The sequence below is a fragment of the Silurus meridionalis genome, chromosome 10, assembly GCF_014805685.1.
Source record: "Silurus meridionalis isolate SWU-2019-XX chromosome 10, ASM1480568v1, whole genome shotgun sequence".
NCBI lineage: Eukaryota > Metazoa > Chordata > Actinopteri > Siluriformes > Siluridae > Silurus > Silurus meridionalis.
In genome coordinates this window covers 14,312,773-14,334,871 of record NC_060893.1, presented here as the reverse complement: position 1 = coordinate 14,334,871, position 22,099 = coordinate 14,312,773, and the positions used below count along the sequence as shown (strand labels likewise).

At 37.2% G+C, this 22,099-nt stretch overlaps 3 protein-coding genes across 10 annotated transcripts in view; 1 reads left to right on the top strand and 2 right to left on the bottom strand.

Moving 5' to 3' along the window:
* mob2a (MOB kinase activator 2a) overlaps positions 1–7,788 on the top strand; it is a 38,806-nt gene extending 31,018 nt beyond the window's left edge. For all 7 annotated transcript variants that reach the window (XM_046859202.1, XM_046859206.1, XM_046859200.1 and 4 more), the window contains 4 exons: positions 2,933–3,093; positions 3,879–3,972; positions 5,452–5,576; positions 6,405–7,788. In XM_046859202.1, the coding sequence (XP_046715158.1) occupies positions 2,933–3,093; positions 3,879–3,972; positions 5,452–5,576; positions 6,405–6,679 (655 nt within the window). In that variant the 3' untranslated portion in view covers positions 6,680–7,788. The remainder of the gene's footprint in view (positions 1–2,932; positions 3,094–3,878; positions 3,973–5,451; positions 5,577–6,404) is intronic.
* Positions 7,789–8,289: 501 nt separating this feature from the next.
* Positions 8,290–11,150, bottom strand: kcnj11 (potassium inwardly rectifying channel subfamily J member 11). The gene has a single exon (XM_046859199.1). It carries the CDS (start codon positions 9,820–9,822, stop codon positions 8,677–8,679), a length of 1,146 nt encoding a protein of 381 aa, XP_046715155.1. The 5' UTR covers positions 9,823–11,150; the 3' UTR covers positions 8,290–8,676.
* Positions 11,151–11,249: 99 nt separating this feature from the next.
* abcc8 (ATP-binding cassette, sub-family C (CFTR/MRP), member 8) overlaps positions 11,250–22,099 on the bottom strand; it is a 50,651-nt gene continuing 39,801 nt past the window's right edge. For both annotated transcript variants that reach the window (XM_046859606.1, XM_046859607.1), the window contains 15 exons: positions 20,852–21,099; positions 19,324–19,490; positions 18,493–18,562; positions 16,073–16,230; positions 15,687–15,779; positions 15,437–15,539; positions 15,096–15,209; positions 14,329–14,449; positions 13,940–14,070; positions 13,650–13,728; positions 13,441–13,549; positions 12,795–12,898; positions 12,220–12,353; positions 11,878–11,940; positions 11,250–11,519 (listed from right to left, as the gene is read on the bottom strand). In XM_046859606.1, coding sequence (XP_046715562.1) covers positions 11,382–11,519; positions 11,878–11,940; positions 12,220–12,353; positions 12,795–12,898; positions 13,441–13,549; positions 13,650–13,728; positions 13,940–14,070; positions 14,329–14,449; positions 15,096–15,209; positions 15,437–15,539; positions 15,687–15,779; positions 16,073–16,230; positions 18,493–18,562; positions 19,324–19,490; positions 20,852–21,099 — 1,832 coding nt within the window. In that variant the 3' untranslated portion in view covers positions 11,250–11,381. The remainder of the gene's footprint in view (positions 11,520–11,877; positions 11,941–12,219; positions 12,354–12,794; positions 12,899–13,440; positions 13,550–13,649; positions 13,729–13,939; positions 14,071–14,328; positions 14,450–15,095; positions 15,210–15,436; positions 15,540–15,686; positions 15,780–16,072; positions 16,231–18,492; positions 18,563–19,323; positions 19,491–20,851; positions 21,100–22,099) is intronic.

Sequence of the window (22,099 nt, the reverse complement as noted above, 5' to 3'; positions counted from 1 at the left end):
AAACGCCCCCATATGATTATAGCACAGTTTTCATTTTAAGGTCAGTAGCAAGTGCATATAGTTTTGTTGCTTTATTTAAGAACTCCAGATGTCAATATGATCGAATTTCAAGTTTACATCTTGTCTATGTTGCAGTTAAAGTTACGAGTATTTACACATCTTTATTTTGTTTAGTGTGTTTTTAGGTTTTAGTTGTTATTATGTTGTTATATAGCTATGATAAGCACAATGGAGCTAACCATTAGTTATGTGAATTTGAAAAAACAATGCAGTCACTGATCCTCCGGATTCTTTGGTCTCCAGATGCTGCAGGTGGAAGTGTGTGTGTGTGTGTGTGTGTGTGTGTGTGTGTGTGTGTGTGTGTGTGTGTGTGTGTGTGTGTGTGTGTGTGTTTAACCTTAAGAATAAATGAATGTGGTTGCATTGTTAGAAATCCTTTATACTCCGTCTGTGTAGATAATCCAAAGACAGTTTCTTCAGGCCTGGTAATGGAGTCTGGTTTTAATGCTGAGTCTTTTTTTTTTTTTTACTGGAGGCCATTCAACCATAACTTTCATTGATCCCTGACTTCAGCATTAAAGATGTCGTTTCTGTGGCCACCTTTCCTTAAATCATTTGTCAGGATTTGCACATGCAACACTATTGTTAATGACACTGATGTGATGGGATGTGATGTGATGTGCTGATCACACATCATGTGTAATGTATTTATCAAAGAAATCTTTCGTTATTATACAAATGGGGCAGTGAGCTATGTGCAAATAGTTTTGAATAAAGGTTTGAATACTTATGATTTTGCATAGTGTCTTCTTTGATTAAGGTAATTTAACCTCTGCATGAAGAGCTTGCTAGATTTCGAAAAAAAAAAAAAAAAAAACTGCTGATGTGCCTTGTTTTTAGTTTGATAAGTCATATCATGATAAATGCAGCAGATGTCCAGAGTAGCTCTAAAGACATCTTGTTTGCTTTTGTGGTTGGGTGTCTGTGCCTGTTTACTTGCCTAATTTAATGCCAACCATATGGTGCCAGTCAAGCTGATTCTCATTTCCCTTCATTTTGTCTTTGAGACTAGAATAAGCATTGTTCATCTGCACGTTCTTGAGATTTCGCTATGTGCTGTTCAATGTTGCCTTTGCTTAGAATTTGTATACTTCAGGTTTTAACCAAGTGTGTTTAAAACATAGATTGTATGATCAAATTATCTCTTTGGTTTCTAATTTTGGTTTCTGGAACACTTCTGTGTACAGTATGTGTAGAATTTTATTTATTTATTTTTAAACTCCCATATAAAGTACAATTGTGCATGCCTGCTTGCGCGCGCACACACACACACAAAGGTTAAATGTGGTTTGTATTCATGACTGCTCATTACCTTCGTGTTTTCTGAGAGGACAGAACAATTTGTGCCTCTGAAAGGCACATGTCTTTTTTTTTTTTATAATGCAGGTTGTTTTACTTAGCCATTTCCTTTTTTATACATTTCTGGGAAGCGGTTCTGTTTGTCAATTACATGGAGCAAGGCAAATTCTTGGGACATTAGCTGGTTATTTTAGGAGAATGAAAACATCTAACTACCAGCTGTTATTGTCTTTGCTTGCTGAATTGTTTCTTACTTTAATGCATGCACACGGGTCCATGTGCTCTGCACATTTATTTTCCATAAAAGGTATTGTACTATTGCTCACTGTCCAGACCAGAGGCGCTTGACCAGAGAGCAGTAGCCACAAAGCCATGCCAAATGGTTTCGTTGTTGGTACAAAGTAAGAGTATGTTAATAATGTCATTGTAACACACTTAACAGTTTAATGCTTTTTCGGGTGTGGACCGGGTGGTGGTGGGTTGACATTATCATTGAAAAATGTTCTTCATTGATCAGAATGCCATCTGAAGTGGCCATTGTTCATGCTCATTAGTTATTGTTAAGATTTGTAATGTCTGCTAGGTTATCTGTACTGTGCACTCAGCTGTGCTGATCATTCAGAGTTTCAGGCTTGGCAAGCCCTTGCGCCAGCTGCATGCGACAGTTGCCTTCCTGCCTTTCACTGGACATTGTCCTGACTAATGCAGGATACCAGTGATCAAGTGTAGGATTTCTGTGTGCTGAGCTGGTTATAGAGAGAAGGGAAGAGATGTCTTGTTTCTCAATAGGTGTAGTCAGGATGCTTCACTCTCTCAGAATGCATAGGGCGATTCAACATTAAAGCAAGTGATGGCTTCTTGTTTTAGAACGGTTAACAAACTAGAGAGAGCGCTTTTAATGAATTCCTTTAAACAATCTTTAAACAAAAACCCGTTCAGAGTTAATTTGTGTTGACTGGCACTTTAATAAACCACTGGTGGACTTTTATAAGTGCTATTTCTGGTGCAGATATTTCCTCTTGGAAATGGGAGGAAGAGTGGGAGGGCAGGACTGATTTGGTGAATAGGTGTTTACACAATGGGATAGGTAGATAATTACAATAACAATGAAATTCCTTTTCTGCAACAACTGTTTGGCTGTGTTGCTAAAAGAAGTAGAGATTGAGCAGTCTATAAAAACAGAAAACTGCTTTGTTGAGGCAGAAATAGTTTAGTGATCATTTGTTTTCCTGGGTCTTGTACATGTTTCTGTATAATACTGCATGTCTGCTTTTGTTTTATTAGCCTGTTAACACCTTTCCTTGCGACCCCCCCCACACACACACACACGCACACATACACCAGCCTGGTTTATGGCTGAGAACTGACATGACTCTGTGGTTTTAACATTACCCTTTGAAACTAGCACTGGAAGCATAAAACTGTTTTCACACCATGACATGGAATTCGTTCTCCTCCAATTGTAGATGCCTCTGGAAGCCAAATAAGGGTTGGGGTGGGTTATGTAGAACCACCACTAGCTTCTGTTTATTTGCTCATTTGTACAAATCCCGACTTTTTGTGTGTTTAATAGGAAGTCCAAAACGAAGCCTAATGGAAAGAAGCCTCCTGCTGAGGAGAAGAAGCACTATCTGGAGCCGGAGTACACTAAAGTGCGGGTGGTGGATTTTGACCTCAAAGATCTAGTGGTGCTACCCAGAGAGATAGACCTTAATGAATGGTTGGCCAGCAACAGTGAGTAAACCCTGCCCTACTACATAAACAGATCCCATTCTGTTCTTACGTTAAAGTTGCCAGGATTGTTTGTCTTTATTTGGCTGAGTTAATAAACAAGCAACTCTCCAGGAAGCGAGTTACTGGCTACTCTATTTGTTTGGTTTGTTTCACTTTGAGCTAAACTACTTTTATGAAGTGAAAATATTTTATTCGTGATCACTTCCTTGTCGAACAGGAAATGTCCTTTAAATAGGTTCGCAACATTGTTAGCTTTTTTTTAAGCATTTATGTGCAAAATGTATTTATAGCCTCAGATAATGTTACAGCCAAGTAGCTTGATCATTGTTGCAAATCATATTTTATGTAATATATTCTATGATGTAAAGACAAATCATTTACCTAGAAGAGACAGGCCACTGCATGAAATATGAGTTGGGGTTCAAAATAGCTTGGAGCACTCAGCTTGATGGCTGTACTCAATATAAAATATTTTTTATATTGGTTTATAGACCAATGTTTAGGAAATTTAATAAAAAAACAAAGATTAAAATCCAATGACTATGCCATTTGGCCATATAGGCATTTGGAGTATCCAAATATTATATATATGTGCGTGTGTAAAGATTTGACATTTACGTTTTCTGGGCTGGTGATGATTATGCTAGAAACAGCCACAGTGTAAATGAAGTTGAAGTCATCAAGCCTCCTCGTGTTCAGTGACTAGAGCAAACTGGGAGCTCAAATTTCACCAGTGATTGAAAATGTATGTTTGAAATGTTTTTGCTCTTTGTTGTTTTCAACAGCAACAACATTCTTCAATCTCATCAACCTGCAGTACAGCACAATCTCAGAGTTTTGCACTGGTGACGCATGTCAAGCCATGGCAGCATATAATACGTAAGTACCTAAAACCTGTATTTTGGTCAGTAGTGTCACAGGACTCATGACCTAAATACTGTTATTAAATAACATGTAGGTAAATAAGGTGTTCTATTCTGGAGCAGCTTCTCAAGAACTTAGTGATGACGTCTGACCAGCTAGCTTTGCATTTTATCACTTTCTATGTTTTTATTATATATATATATATATATATATATATATATATATATATATATATATATATATATATATATATATATATATATATAATATAATGTGAGAGAAAAACTGGGTTTCAGACAAGACAGCAGGGTAGGAGACATCAAATCAGTACTTTCAAAATACTATAGCATACCATACCATTTTTTTGTGGGAAAATCTTGCTAAAAATACACCTTCAGCAAAACCAGATGTGGCAGGTAATGTATGAAGCAACATATTTTCATGGATGGTTTAGTTGACAAGGACAGGTGTGGAGCTGGATTTTAATGACTACAGTCTTTTTTTTTAGCTATAATGATGTTGACAATGAGGTGTATTTGATGAATACTGTTTTTGCATGTGGCATTTTACTTTTTTTTTTTTTTAAGTGGTAAAATATGTAAAGCTTGATTGATATTGGATTTTTTTTCTTCCAAATTCATCACCTACTGTGCTGACTCTGTCTGGCTACAACAAATCTGTATTGTTTAAAGGCTTTTTGTGTATGTGATTCAGTTTAAGGGTTTGTGTATTGAGTGTGTACCTGTATGGCAGGTAAAGATGATTCATCACCACACCTTGACCCTGTAGAACCTGATCTCCCACTGAAATTCCCTTTTACCCTCAGCCCAACTTTTTTGGATTTTACCCATCAAAACAAAAATCTCATGTGACATTTAAGTGATTTCTTAAGAGCTATGAACTCATTATTTACTGATAGTGATTTGTAATATTGTGTAATACTTTAGAATAAATGCATAACAGCTGTTACATATTTACATGATCTAAAAGGGCAGAAATGCAAATATTAACCATGCGACAAAATGAACAACCTGAATTTTCTAGTGAATATACTAGTGGCAATACTTGTGGCATGTACTAGTAAATACTAGTGGCAATACTAGTAAATACTAGTGGCATGTTATGTTGTGGATGACATTCTCAGGACTGTGTAGGTGTGAAGATGGTTGTTGGAAAGACACCTCTGACATTAAGCCAGCGGTTCAGCCTGTTCAGCAGGTCTCAGGCTGAGTGTGGAAAGCTGCCCCTTTTAATGCAGACAATGATCCTTTACCATAGCATACAACATTTTTTAAAAGCCCAATATGTGTGTTGATGATACTGGTCAGTGGATTACTAAGGTATCGATGAATATCTATGAATCTGTTTTTGAAATGTGTTGATTTTATTGGATTTTCAACACCTTAGATACAATAGTGCAGTTTGTTAGAAATGCTCCAGCAGCTCTTCTTTCATGTAAAAGTTGATCATCTTGCTTTTTTCCCTCCCGTACAGAATATACTACTGGTACGATGAGAAGGGGAAGAAGTGCAAGTGTACAGCACCTCAGTATGTCGACTTCGTCATGAGTCTAGTACAGAAACTCGTCACAGATGAAGAAAACTTCCCAACAAAATACGGTGAGTGGACACGAGTGCCATCTTGTGGTCATGATTAAAAAGTTTTTGCACACTAGCACCTGCTATTGTTTGATGAGCATAAAATAAAAAATCATCGTGTTTTTTTTAAATGAGATTTTAAACTTAGGCCATTTGTGAAGTTTATTTCCTATCAAAAGGACTTGGGTATGAATGCAGTGACAGTGTTCACTTTATTAACTATAAAATCCTAGTTATGAAGTCTGTAGTTCTGTTTTCTGTAAAGCTACCATGGGACATTGACTATTGTAAAAAAAACTACAAATACAAATCTATTTTATGAATTTAATCTATAAAGTAATGAGTAAAGGTGAAGGTTACAAATGAATGTGACCAGCCAAAAGTGTGCTGCAATTCAAACTTCTTTCTTCTGCTGTGCCCCCTCTGCTCTTGGAATCAATCCACTTAGCGCCTTCTCTTAGTGTGTTACATTTCTGGTGTATTTTAGCTGAGGATGAAAAGAAATCCCAAATGTAACTAAATGTGTAAATAAAGATCTCTACACTGTCTAAAAGGCATGATATTAGGATTGGCTACAGAAATTTGGGACTTATAGTCATACATTTTGAATAAATAGCGTTCCAGTGAGTCTTATAATCTCATTGTCTTAAAAAAAAAAAAAAGAAAAAGAAAGAAAATATCCGAATGGAAAAAATACCATAGTTTGTCTTGAACAGAATGAGATGATCAGAAGCTTATTACACACAGCACTGCTGTAGTTCTTAGATAAAGCTATAATGTCTGAATACAATATTAATTCCTCTTGTGTTTCTTTTTACATTTGTCTTCTGCAATGTCCCTTTTTTGCAGGTAAAGAGTTCCCCAACTCATTTGAGTCTCTGGTGAAGAAGATTTGCCGGTACTTGTTCCATGTGCTGGCACATATCTACTGGGTGCACTTTAAGGAGACTGTGGCTTTAGATCTACATGGACACTTAAACACGTTGTATGCACATTTCATCGTCTTTGTGAGGGAATTTAATCTGGTCGACCCCAAGGAGATGTGCATCATGGATGATCTGTCAGAGGTGTTGTGCACGCCCCTGCCCTCCTCTCCCCAACAGAACCACCTGACCGAGAGATGAGTCACAGCTACTGAGCCCCTGAGTGAGGAAGAGTAGGATAAATTGAGAATGAGGGCCTTCAGGAGGGCTGGGGCTGCTCACAGGACTCGCACACCCTTTGACTATTTAACCACCATCAGTCAAAAGGGAAAAAGAGGATGGCAGTGCCTCCCCTCAGCACGCACTAGTGGGGGGAAAATAGCCCTGCCTACCTTTTTTTGCAGTCTAAGATGTTGTTTTTTTTTTTTTTTTTTTTTTTTTTGCTTTTATGTTCAGTTTTTAGTTTTTGTATTTATTTCTGCTCACATTCTCGAAGAATGTGGTGTTTTATAAGAATTTTGAGTTGGGCCTTAAATTTCTAATAAAGGTGACTGAAGAAAAGTCACTGGATATTAGACCGTTGTAAAGAAATTTCTTGTATCATAGCGCCCCCAAGTGGAGGCACAAAATATAAAACGGTGCCATCTGTCCTAACATTTAGTACTTCATGACCAGGACCTGGATGCACATTGAAACCTTTGTTCCTTTCATGTGCATCTTCCTGTATCTTCCCTCTCTTTTATTCTCACGGTCTTAGTTCAGTTTCCTCCTGGTGGGTTTTTTATGTTTTGAGAGGTCATGCAATAATTAAACAGCAGAAATGAATGTCCAACTTGACGCTGTAGAATGTTGCCGCTGTAGAATCGGTGAGACTGTCGTGTGCATGTAGATGGTACAGTCCATTTTTGGCTTGCACAGAAAATGTCAACACTGAGGTCACCATTACTGTGGCAATCGATATGCTGTATCATACCAGGGTTTTTTGTTTATTTTTTTTAATCTTTTTTTTTTATGCTATCAGAGGTCATTGAAATTATATCAGCCTAAACATGTGTAGCACATACACATTCTGCTTGCATTTTTACTAAAATAGATTATAACTATATAAAGAAATCGTAGGTGGGTTATGTCAAAATAGCGCCTCCATGGAGGGGGATGTGTTTCCCCTTCATTTTATTTATTTTGACAGTTTATTTGCAGGGTTCTTCAGTTCTGGCTTTCATTTTATGTATTTTAATGATTTAAGTTAAAGCAATTTATTTTAAGATCTGCAAATTATAATCTAATAAAACATAAAAATGCCAACCTGATTCAAGTGGATTTGCCTTATCATTTCACTTAGCTTGAAAAACAAATGAGGCTAGTCTTTTTATTTATGATTAGCAATTGTTTTGTTGTTGTTGTTGTTGTTTTTTTAACACTGTCTGCTGCAGACAAGAAATAGACATAACAATTCAGACTTCATTATGATGTTCCAATTATGTGTTGTAAATAAATAGAATAAAGCAAAAATGTTTTTTCACACTATTGCAATAGACAAAACAATTTATAAAGAAGAATTTAGAAGAAGAATTATTTAGTTACCTACAGTGCTGTATATGAACATTTCAGGATGATTGTTTTTATTTATTGAGAGCGTTAAATGTAATGCTCACTTTACCAGTGTTTTTATATGTGGGAATAGATTATGATTAGTTGGATTATTCACTGGTGTTGGAATTGTACTTTTACTGATGTGATATTACAGGAGTTTTCCATGTCGGTGTATCTCGCTGTGTTAATGTGTGAAAAATAGAAAGGAGCGCTATAGGTCATGAAAACAATCCAGTTTATTTGCATGCCAAGGCCAGTGCAGATGTGCATTTATTTATAGCAAACTACTTACTCTGTGAATTTTGGATCCCCTGAGATAAATATCATGCAAACGTGCATGTCTGATTATTTTTACTCTACAGTTAGGTCAAGAGTTAAGCTAGGGTCTGCTCTATATGTAGTAAAGCTTTCACACAGGCTAAGATACTTATTGCAAAACTCCATTACTGCAGCATTGGAATAGAATAAAAAGCCAATACAAAATATTCCCACGTTAAAGAAAATATAGAATCAGTCACAGGTCTATTAAATTTAGAATATAAATGTACTGCATGTACAGTAGTAGCCCTATCATGGGGGGGGCTTTTCCCTAAGGAGAAGAGGTTTCACACATCATGGGTCGCTTGTCGCTTTACTCGCCTTCGCACGGTGGCTCTGCTGGAGGTACAGTCTCGAGATTTAAACCAAACCACGCCCCCATTTTCGTCCAACTTCCGGGCAGAGCAGGACGGCGTGGGCACCCTCACGGTGTTGCCGAATTTGGAGTAATCTACTGCGTACATTCCGTCATCCTCGGATACTGTGGGTACGAAGCGCTGACCCCACAGGATCTCTTCCGACACGTAGGATGTGCGCGCCTGGGTGGTGATGCCAGTGGTCTCCACCACGCCCTCCAACACGACCACCACCTCGATGTTCTCACGCTGTAAGTCTTCAGCTGACAGACAGTACATTGGGCTGTTCTTGTCAATCACGTGGCTGATGATGAGCGGCGACACGAGGAAGATGCTGCTGCCGCCCACCGGGTTGTCAGTCTGAATGTCGATCTGTTCCAGAGGAATGATTTCACCCTCCTCCGTGGACCCGCGGCGCACCAGCTGCATGCGCACTGTGGCACTGATGATCATGCTCTTGCGCAGGTCTCCGAGACGCACCATGAAGCACAGCTTCCCGTTCCTTAGCGAGATCACCGCGTGCTTGCTGAAAATGAGAGTCTCGGCGCGGCGGCGCGCTTGCGCCGTTTTCATAAAGATGCAACCGAGCATGATCGCGTTAATCACCAGGCCCACGATGTTCTGTATGATCAGCACGATGACTGCAGACACGCACTCCTCTGTGATCATGCGCCCACCGAATCCTATTGTTACCTGCACTTCGATGGAGAACAGAAAGGCTGAAGAGAACGAGTGTATCTGGGTGACGCACGGCACAAAGCCGTCCGCGTTCGTGTCCAGGTCGCCGTGCGCGAAAGCAATGAGCCACCAGATCATGCCGAACAGGAACCAAGTGCACAGGAAGGACATGGTAAAGATAATCAGCGTGTAAAGCCATTTGAGATCGACCAGCGTGGTGAACACGTCCTGCAGAAAGCGGCCCTGTTCGCGGATGTTCGTGTGCGCTACGTTGCACGCGCCTTTCTTTGACACGAAGCGCGACTTCCTCTGTTTCGACTTGTATTTGGGTTGCAGCACGTCCTCCGCCAACCGGGTCAGGACATAATCGTCAGGAATTATACCTTCCCTGGACAACATTACTGTCCCATACCACAGCTCACACACTTCTCGTTGATTATTAAGCGCACACACAAGGCGCAGTGTTCAATACGCACGAGGAGGTTGGGTTGCCAGATTGGACTCTTAGTCCAGTCCCAGTTCAAATGCTGTGTTCTCTAAAACATCTCATGCAATAACTTTTAGAAACGCTCAGTGACGTGTTTGTCCTACCCAATTCGATTAAAATGCACCCGAAAACACGCTTGTTCCGTAACATGGTTTCCTCTTCTTAGGGAAAAAAGTATGCGCGCCAGTGTGTACCAGTGTAGACTTGCTCCAGTGCTTCAGCTGCTGCTGCCCATCATCCCAAACAAGATATTTCTGTCCAGCATCCTTTAGCTTCCATTTGGCGATGTTCTGGGATATATGCGTGCGTCAAAGCGCTCGGGAACAAACCACGAGACTCGTGTGCTCATGTCGCCTCTAATTCTGGGTTTAGCGCTGGTTTCCAGTAGCCTGCTCTCACTGACCCCCAACGTGTAGTGGTTTAAACTCACAGCGTCAACTGAGGAAATCCGCTGAGCTCAACACTACCGAGAACACTGCTGATAAGAAACGAGACACTTGTACGCCCAAGGACAACTGGACGCTCGAGTGGAATGTTGTTGAAGACGCATTTCACAGATCATTTTCTCTCCACGCAGATGGAAACAAATATCAAGGCGCTCAAATCCAGCCATTTAGGAAACTGTTATAGGAACTAGATAGTTAGCTAGACATCCTGACTATGTAGTAATGTGAGACAGCTCTAACTACCAGGGGTTCAAGTAACAATTGTAGGTCCTCTGTCAGATAATGGACAAGTCCTCCTGTACTCAGGGTCCTTGGGATCACTCTTTCATGCCAGTTTTATAGCAGCCTTGTTAACTATTAAGCCCAGCCCACATCATTATAAAATCCAAGCATGTTTTCAGATAGAACAGTCTCATTGTACTGAAAATGTGCTTTGAATGATTCCTGATATGATCTGTAAATCTCGAACATTGATCAAATGTATAAAATATTCATTATACTGATATCACAAAGCTTTCATTCAAAGGAAATAGAAAATTCACAATAGGGATTTATTTATTTGGTTGTTTGTTTGTTTAGAAAATGGCATCCCCCCACATCCTCAGTCAAATCTTTAACTACCTCCTATTTCTTTTTAAGATATACATATATTTGCTACATTTTTGTATCTCGATTATTTCCTTACAGAAGACTTAATGATTTAATGTCTCATCACTGACTATTTCAATAATATTTTTGATATCTCGTGTCTTTATAGTACTATTTTTTTGTGTCTTTGGAATAACCAACTTGTCACATTTGAACATTTTTATTTTTCATTTTTATAACAAAAATGAACAAAAATGAAATTAAATAAATCCTTTTTATGAAGAAATACGACAAACAACTCTGAGTGTGTTTATATATTATATATAAGTAGTTGTCTTTTATTGTATTATATATCATATTTACAAATATGTTACATGGTAAAAAAAAGAACAATGATACATAATACAATTGCACTTTAAATGGAAGGTCATCTGTGGTCATTTGTCTGCTCGAACAAATGAGGCAAAAGCGCTTCCCTCTGTACTGAGGAGGACCTCGGGTTTATCGAACTCCAAAATCTCGCCCCTCTTCATCACCATTACCAGATCTGCATTCAGGATAGTGTGTACACGATGCTGCAGAGTAGAAAATCACAAGAAAAAATACAAGACGAGTTGAAATTGATCTATGCAGTATATTCTTTTCTGCGGTTATAGATGGAGCGTTCAGTACAAACTGCAGTAACACTTGCATGGCAATACCTAATTTACCAAATAGGACATAGTTTATCCAGATAAAGATAAATAATGACCTATTAATTTGCAAAAACTTATAGAAACCCAAAAAGTAGGAATGTAGTCTCTCCTCTTGGGAAAGGGTTTTTGGTGTAACTTTTTTTGATTTCATTTATAAGTACCTCTAAATATCATGTAGTCTTTTCATTAGCTTATCATAGAGTATAAGGTTTATAGGGCTTTACTGATGCTGACTCACCGCTATAATGACCACTGTTCTGTCAGCAAAGGCAGTCATCACAACTTTCTGTAGAATACTCTCCTGCAAAAAAAGGTTCAAATGCCCAAAATGAGGGACTTTACACACGGGCACAAAAATAGCCATATGTTCAGTATTATGCAAAAGATGTTTTCAGTATTTAATCACCAATCACTATTCTGTGGCCACAACATATCCTCTGGCCCCAGTGACCATCACTGTATTTAAACAAACCATGTTTCATTTGCAAATTATAGCATGCTAACAATAGTAGGCACAGTGACAGATCTGCTAATATATATTAAAAAAAGTATGCAGTTTTCTCTGATCTTTGTTTCTTACTGTGGCCATGTCTATAGAGGCAGTGGCCTCATCCATGATCAGAATGCTGCTTTTGCGTACAAACGCTCGTGCCAGGCAGAACAGCTGCCGTTGTCCCTGACTGAAATTCTCCCCACCTTCCGTTACCATGGCATCTAATGCAGAAAAAAAAAAGCACAAGGGACAGGTTTAATTATTATACATATATATCTGCTGTTATGTCTGCTCTCTATAGTGATGATTTTGTTGTTCAGTTATGGGTTTTTAATAATATTGTTTGGTATCCAGATCTTTTACGATGCTTAAATTGATGCTTTCTATGTATAGTAAATTGCAGAGTGTATCATTTTATAAAATAATAATAAAAAAAAATGTTAAGTTGTAACTTGTTAAATGTTATCTGAATTCACCCGACGCTATTAGAGCTTCAGAGAACTTTAAATGAATATTTAAGTATAATGTTTATTTTATGAGAATGTATTAATCCAAATGAATACATAATTTTTTTTTTAATGCAGAGATGATTCTTATTGAAGAGCCTAACTGGCTGTGCGCTGACTGCCTTAATTATAAAGTGAAGTAAGGAAAAACCATACCAAGTCCTCCATGAAGGGTTTGCACAACTGGTTTAAGTTGAGCAATTTCTAGAGCTTCCCAAAGCATGCTGTCTGTAGCCTTCATCTCTGGGTCTAGATTAAAACTGAAAACAACAGTTATGTTTAAGGCATTTTATTAAAAAACTCTCAAGATAATTTAGCAAAATTTCTTGCTTTCTTTCTAGGTTATCTGTGCTTAATGTTTTAAGAATGTAGAAGATTCAAAACCTCATGTGTGATGCTTCCTAACAACATGACTGAAGAAATCATAATAAAGCAGTTGGAGAAGTTAAGTACTAGGAAAAACAAGGTACAGTTTTGTACCAGATTGCCTGGGTTGTGGTTATTGATGTATACCTGCTGTCTTTCCTGTTCACTGTTAATGCACCTAAGGTCATCACAGAGACCCCAACCTTCTATGGCATATGGCTTAGGCAGGGACTTGGCAGTGCTCACAGAAGTAGAGCAGTGTTAAGTCATTTGAAGGACAACACCAGATTAGCAAATGTACTAAATGTTTCCATACTTGACTTGAATGAGAATTATTAATGGGGAATCTGTTTTCAATTACTGTAAACTAAATTTGTAATTATTCATTGATTAATGTGAATCACTTAGTCTCATTCCATGAAAACTGGGTTCTAACCGTATTGTTCCACTGAAGAGAATGGGATCTTGAAGGATGATAGATAAACGGCTCCGCAGTGTCTGAAGGGGCAGCTTTGCTATGTCAATATCATCTATGATAATCCGTCCTTTAAAGAAAAGCATAGAAACAATGCATTTGTGGACACTATGGTGATCTTTAAAAAAAAAAAAAAAAAAAAAAAAAAGGTTAAATATTTTAAATTGTACCCTCAAAGGCATCCACCATGCGGAAGAACGCTAAGGAGAAAGAAGATTTGCCACTTCCTGTCCTGCCACAGATACCGACCTGTGGTGGAGATCCAAAAGGAGCTAAACTGCATTGTGTATATACTGTACACACATATATGTACAAATACACTGTGCACATTTAACAACAATTCTATTTTTCCTACAGCAGTGGCTAAGCTAAATCTAAACAATGATAACTTTAAGTCCAGTTCTTGTCCCTGTGTTTGTACAGGGATTTGATTCTATTCCAGAGAAAAGTGTGGTTATACCTTTTGTCCTGGTCTGATGTGTGCATTGGCATGCTTTAGGACCGGCTTCAGCGTGCTGTCATACCTCACACTCAGGTTCTGGATGTGAATCTCACCCTGCTGTGGCCAGCACTCAGGGACCTGAGATGGAGCTGATAGAGGGGAAGGAGAAGGACAGATAGACAAATGACGAGATGACAATGACAGAAAAAATGGATAAAAGAAAAAGTGGGATGGAGACAGACAATGCATTAAATCTCACAGGAGAATAAACATGTGATGTGAATAAGACCAGTAAAGCATTCCTGCTGAGATGTAGTGAATAACAGTTAATGCTTATATGCTGTGTGTACGATGTGGCTGTAAGTCAGCATCAGAAGTTGCTCAGTGTCTGAAGGATTTTCACTCACAGAGCAGCCCCTCGTAGTTCTCTGGCTCAGTCTTCAGTAGGTTGTTTATCCTTTTCACTGCTCCTAATTGAGCCTCCATATCAGCCAGATTACGCACCATCCAGTTAAGATAGTTTGATACCTAAAAACATATATAGGCATGGGCTGATCGGGCTGTTTTCAAATCCAACAATTCCGAAATAAAAACACCATTTTATTTTATGGTTTTGTTAGGTTTCTAAGTGTTCTTATGTGTTTTAGCACGTTTTCTTACTTGTAGTAATTTTTGTTTACTTCATAAGCCTGTAGCTTTCTCCTATTGATTCTGACACTGCAGTATCATGCTATTATTAGAAAGTAACAAGGCACTTTTTTTAGATAAGGTGGTTCAATTGAAAATATTCCCAGAGATCTCCTACTAAGTGTAGCTATTTCCCCCCCAAGCTCGTATTATCTGAATGTTTCATGAAATAAGAACAAATTATTGGCACTTTAATGGTCTAAATCTTTCTAGAATGGTTGAGAATCTTTTGTTTTTCTGTGGCAATAGTGGAACATCAAACAGTATTTCCTGTGTAACAGTTTTTATGAAAAAACTCGTATACAGTCTTTTTTCATAAAGACAAACCTTGCTGCTTAATTATGTCAGTGAAAGGTAAAACAAATGTTCTTATAAAGACAGCCCTCCTTAGTAAGACAAATGTTTGTGTGTGTGTGTGTGTGTGTGTGTGTGTGTGTGTGTGTGTGTGTGTGTGTGTGTGTGTGCGTGTGTGTGATTGTGCACGTACCATCAGAGCATAGGTCAGTCCCAGCCCCACCAGGCCAGTGGACAGATGGTTGTAAAGACTGTTGGTGATGGAGGCCACTGCAGCTATGAGGACAATACAGGCACCAATATACTCCTGATAGAGACAGTGTAGACGAAGAAATAAAAAGAAATTCAAGGCACCAGTTACACTCACATAAAAAAAAGAAACAGGACTAAAATAAACAAACAAATACACAACAAAGGAATCATTGGTTACATGCAGAATAAAAAATGTAAAAATTTTTTTAAGAATATTACTGAATTATAATGTGTTTATTAAATCTACTGTTGGTTTATTAATGTGGGATCAAGGAAACTTACCATGCGGACCTCCAGCCAACGGTTGGCAGCAGTGAGGAAGAGAGATGCAACATTATTAGCATCTGTAAGCTCCAGTAGTCTCTGCCGAAATCTGGCCTCATACCTGTATCATGCACAAAGACTCATTACTTATATAAGGAATTGGTATTTATTTTAGTGTTTAGATTTTTCTTTTCTTTTCTTTTTTTTTTTTTAACAGCAATGATAGTGATTTTATTCAAATGAACACTTCTGTTTGTGTTATGCTTACCTGAAGGCCCGAATAGTGGTGAGTCCCTCTACAGTCTCAGAGAAGTGAGAGAGTAAAGGGAGCTGGGTACTGTCCTCAAGCTGATGCAGATCTCTAGACACACACACACACACACACACACACACACACACACACACACACACACACACACACATACACATTAAACAACTTACACTGTATCTAATATCCATCATGATCATATCTTACTTTTTTATTATTATTAATTATGACATATTGAAATAAAAAACAGATACACAACTGGGTAAGTAATAAAGATATTGTATAGATAATGCAATACACTTGCATTAAGTGTAGATGACATTTATTTTCCTTCTATATCTATAAATATACTGACTATCCGACGCGAAAGGCAGTGCTTCTCATACTTGAACGCCACTCTGAAGTATTTCTGGATGAAGTAGCAGGCAATGGCGAGCGGAGTGAGAGCGATGAGGAAAACAGGTGTGACATATGAAATAACACCAAGGGCAGACACACACAGCAATGTGGAGCGAATCAAACACTCCAAAGTAGTAGGAATATGCTGGAGAGTGAGACAGAAAGAGAGAGATTGGGGATTGGGAAAAAGAAAAAGAAAGACACAAAAAGCATACACATTAATCATAGTGCCATTTTCCTGTTTACTTGAAATGTGGGTGCAGCAAGGCCACTAAGAACCATTAATCTAACAGCTGAAACACACTAAATCTCTCGAACCCAATCATAAGCTGTCATTTTAGGTGCACCTGAATTCCAGTTGGAAAGAGAAAGAGCTTCCGTACAGTGTACATTTGTTAAATACAATATAGCTGATGATAAGTGTATTTTTATCTAAATTTACTACTAAAAATGCAAACACAAACCCATATACATTAATATAATAATATAACATATAAAATAGCCATCAGGCAGGCCATAGGCGCATTGAAATAGACATTTAGACTTCCAAATTGTTGTCTGCATTGTGTTTATGAAATAAAATACATTTGTAAAAAAAACCTGTTTAAATATAGAAGCATTAATAAATATAAATAAATATAACTACATTTAAAATATAGAGTAAATATAAAAATATAAATAAACAGTAAAAATAAAAGCACAAATCTAATTGAAACCATTAACCGTTTGTCTGGATGCTTTTGCAATTTTGAAATAGACACACATCCAATGGCAAGTTTATGAGGTAGACCTACTGTGCATGTAATATTGAACCATTGACAGCACAGCAGTGACTTTGACATTCCCCTCTAAACGTGTTGGAATAGCAAGGCCAATTATTTTGTTTTTGCCATCCACTAAAGGCATTTGAAGGCATTGAATTTGAGATGAGACACCAGAATTTCAGCTTTCATTTTTTTGACATTTATGTTCATTTAATTTAAATGTTGTTGCTAAACAACATGGTAACTTCTGTTTGCACCTAGCCATTTTTTATGTGATCAAAATACTGGAACATTTGACTGACAGGTGTCTCTTGTTGCCCAGGTACCTCCTTCAAGACTGATTAAACTAATACAAAATTAATATCTGTCTACAGCTGTCTACAGGTTTGATCCCTGGGTTTTGTCTGTGAAGACTTCATTTGTTGTTTAATTTAATACACCAATATTAAGTTAATTGAACAATCTATTGGATGAAATCTAACAATCATGCAAAAACATAAGTTCATCACAGAAAAATTGAGAGATCTCCACAAAACAGAGGTAAAAGGTATCAGAATCCATCATCTGGAGACTTTGAAAGCAGAGATATAGAGCCCAAACCACAAGCAAGATTGGAATTCATTAAAAAACCAAAATTAACCTCTACCAAAATAATGGGAAAGTCAAAGTGTGGATAAAGAAAAGGCCTACTAATAAGTAAAAACATATGAGCTTATTAGTCAAAGAGGAAAGTAAAAGTAATAGCTTGGGCTTACATGGCTGCTTCTGGAATAGCCTCACTAATCATTAGTAATGATGTAAATAAAAGACTATGGCCCAAAACGCTGTCAACACATCATTGTCTAACAGGAGCAACCCCCAATACAAACAATAACTAAGAATCTCTGGCAGCCAGAAAAAAGCATTACAAAAGAGGAATACAAAAGTCTTTTAATGTCAGTGGGCTTCCAGCTTAAGTATTTGCAAACAAAATATACTCAATTCATTTTAAAAGTATTTTAATAGATGTAGATGTAAAGTTGAGAAAAAAAAATAAAATTCTGATATATTGTCTGATATTCATATTTTGATCTCAAATACCAGATACAGATAATCATTGTTTTGTAAAAATAATACAATTGGCCTTGCTGTTCAAATGATACAGTTCCAATATTAATGAGGTAATTACAGTCCAACCAAAAATATCCAAACAAAAGTCCTATAGTAATTAATAAACATTGTTAAAGGCTAATTCATGCACATTCAAAAATTAACTATAAGGCACATAAACAAGGTATTTTTGAGCAGTAAGCATGCACAGAACAGGATTACTAGTGTGCCTCATACCAGTACCAGCTGAGAATAGCTCATCATGTAAAATATGTGAAGCTTTGGCAACTTATGCTAAGTGGGCTTTAGAAGCAGCCTTTATATAATTAACTAAATACACAATGTCAAAACAAAGAAATATAATTTCGTTCAAAGTTCTGTATAATTACTACAGTAAATTATAAGCAGTGGAATGTAAAATTGCAAATTCGAAAAACGATCAAAATGACTGTAAAATACTGAATTTTATTGTCATTTTATCTCTCTAGGGAAAAGCAGAGCACTTTGGTTAGAAAAGGTCATATCTGACGACGAGCAGTGACCCAGTAACATACCTGGTCTATTGTGTTTGTGTCAGCAGAAAATCGGTTCAGAAGGCTTCCCAAAGGAGTTGTCTCAAAGAGTCTGGTCAAAAAAAAGTGCAATCTGTCATTCAGGAGATACAGACATATCCTGCACATAGTGCTGCTAATTTAAGATATAATTTCAAGGATGTTTCTTCTTGGTGACACCTGAGAGATTATTGTAGTAAATCATTTCTAAAGTAAAGGTAAGCTGTAAATTGTACTTAATGTGATGAAAAGGTTATGTGAATAGGAGAAATGGGATAAGCACTGGACAGTCTATGATTACAGAAGCAGTTCTTAGAGGGTACTAATCTATTGTGGCCAGGTGAAATTACGCGCAGAAGCAAGAGTGAGTGTTTTTCACTGTCAAATATTGTTCTTTCTGAACCCAGATTTGAGTTAATGACATTCATGTTCCTTATTTACTGTGCAACGCCTTGGGATAAAGGGGTGAGTGGGTCAGAGATCATCTGTCACCGGACCACACACAGTGTGTAATTACCCTCCTCATTACCCTCAAGCCCTGTGTGGTTGCCATGGAACTAACAGCAAAACAGCAAAATCACTGTTTGCTGTCCTGAGCTCAGACAGATGGGGCACATCAGTCATCAGACAAATAGCTCAGTGGAGCCTGAATATGCAACAAGGTAATGGTTTTATTGTCATCTTCCAAATTTTTTTTTCTCATTCTCTTTCTCATACACACACACACACACACACACAAACTCAAGCATACAAACACACCAGAGATACTCATTAACGCATTAACACTTAAACAAAGAGCTTAATCGGAGCAGCAAAAACAGAAGAGATTCATACCTCATGGGAGCGAGTACGATGTTATTAAGCAGGTTATGGTGCAGCTTTTTGGCCACACTAAGCCCTGTCCACTCCACAGCCACAGATGTTACTAGACACAACGCAATGCCCAGGCAACATAGCAAACTGAACACCAGTAGATACGACAAGTGACTGAATCCACAGTCCTGCAATCAACAGCACATAGCACGTTGTTTTTTTATATTATAAACCCTATGTGTATGCTTATGCATGTGATACAGCTGAGAATGGAAGAGAATATTAAGAATGAATGGCAGTGATTTAGTGTTAATGTAGTGTTAGTGTCTGTGATAATGATTTAAATATAAAGACAATGTCAGTAGAGAAAGCTATGTAGAATTTTATATAAAGCAAAGCAATATTGATTGAGGAGTAATCTAATAATCTTAAAAGCCACAACACTAATGGTTTGGCTCCAAAACAATCAATTCATGTATTTACTTAGGCCATTAAAAACATTTTAATGAAAAATCATGAGTAAAATATGAGACACACTTAAACAAAGCAAGACAACACTAACATTTCACCTCCACAGATGCAAATTCTACTTAAAAACAAGAATAAGTAGCATTTCTGAAACATGTACCGGTATGTATTTAAAATGCAAAATATAATTTTGTCATTTGTATTTAGCAATCATAGAAAAATAGTAAGGGAATTATTTAAACATTTCGGCTATACTTTGCATTACTGTGTACCATAATATGGTTGAATACTTGAAATGGCAGATGGTGAATAATTTATATGACAACATGTCTCTATTAATAGTTCTGATTGTATTACAAATCACAATAAACCGGTTCTAATAATGTATGTGTTCGTTCCTATACTAATTATACACAGTCCCTATCCTGTTTTCCCTTACTACACCTTCTCTGCAAATCAAACCGGTTAGTTGTGGTTGTTCACACTGAAGATCTATAGTGAAAATCCTGAGGGATAAGTTTTTTCTTATTTTAGATTGAATTACATGCACACACACATACACTTAGAATAGGTCAGACAGGGCTCTACTTGCTGTATTAAGTATCCTGCTACAGCACATGATGTGTTATCAGTATCCAGCATGTCTCAGAGCACAGCTGATGTACTTGAATACCTCTCTCAGATAACACCTTCCAACTGCTGTGGCTGCTGTTCCACCTAATGTGTTAATGACACAGTAACACTCGCTCACACTGCTATAGCCTTAAAAAATTTCTGAGGATGGCTGGAGTGAAGTTTTGGAATGATGGAACAGTATATATATATATATATATATATATATATATATATATATATATATATATATATATATATATGTTATAATGTTTGAATTAATAAGATTAGTGCCTTAGTTCTTGTAAGTTTATCGCTTTGGTTTATATAACTAAAATGAATGAACCAACCAAGGGGAGTTAAAATATTTATTATAATTTTTAAGAGCATGGGTACACAATGGTAAGGAAACTCTTGAAAATGTGACCATGTCGACAATCTATGATGCTAGTTAGAAATAGTTCTATACCTGTACTAGTGTGCAGTTGTATTGAACAGCGTTGACCTTGGCACGGATGACATCAGAGGTCCAGTGAGCAAGCCAAACATCAGTGGCAACCATGATCGTGTGTTTGAGCAGCTGAGAGAGCAGCAGTAAAGGCAGCAGCAGCAGACCAGCTGAACTTAGGTATTTCCCACATGAACGCCAAGGAATCGTGGCTCTGTGCCTCATTACCTGTGACAGGTTATCGTCATCATCCCGCTCCACCGTTTCCTCTGCAGGTACACAATAACAACATGTGGTGTGGGACAAACCATATGACATGAAAAGCATTAGCTGCCATTTGATGGAATTAAGCAAATACAGCAAAAAAATGCAAGCTTTGTTGGAAGAATTCTCTACAAGCAATCGTTGATGAAAACTACTAAATTTCTAGGCACTTTTAAGAGAATAAAAAGTGCAATGTGTTTTTTCCTCTTGGCCTGGTATTGTTCAGCATTCACATGCCCCACCACTAACAAGCAATTTCAAATTTTCAATTATATATTGGAAAAAAAACTTTGAAGTAAATTTCCAGAGCAGTTTGAGAATGTTATCTCTATATTTGTTTTCTTTTTCAAATTATGATTAAAAACATTATTATTAAACCTGCCATACATGTATTTCTTCATAAATGGATGCTTTGTGATTAGTATTAATCACAAGTGATTAATATTAACATTAATGGATTACAATCTTAGTAAAGTAGTAGATAGTATTATAATACTTTTTTTTTTTTTTCACTTGAATATGTATTATTATTATTATTATTATTATTAGTAGTAGTAGTAGTAGTAGTAGTAGTAGAGTAGTAGTATTATATTACCTTTGCTAGCTGCATGAAAATTCTGTATTCATCTTTTTTTAAGCAGTAACTGGGCACATTTTTTTATACAGAAATATTTCACCCATATTAATCCACAGCTGTAAATATACAGCATTTCATACATTATTACTCTCTGCATCACATATAAAACCTAAAGACTGAGAAGTCTTCATGTAAAACTGCCATTTTAGTCACATAAAGGTGTAAACATGAGGAGAGAAATAAACCATGGAGGTCAGCGTTACATGTTCAAAATCAAAACCAAAACCATGATTATTAGAGGATAGAATTGAGGTTAAGAATGAGAGACAGGATCCCCATTCCTTCCATGACAGATATATAACGCTGATTTATGTCTCTCTGGGAGGAGAGTCTACACAGATTATCACAGAGCTTATATTAAGGCCTTC

Coding starts and splice junctions, on each gene's coding strand:
- kcnj11 (XM_046859199.1), bottom strand. CDS start 9,822: ATGTTGTCCAGGGAAGGTATAATTCCTGACGATTATGTCCTGACCCGG.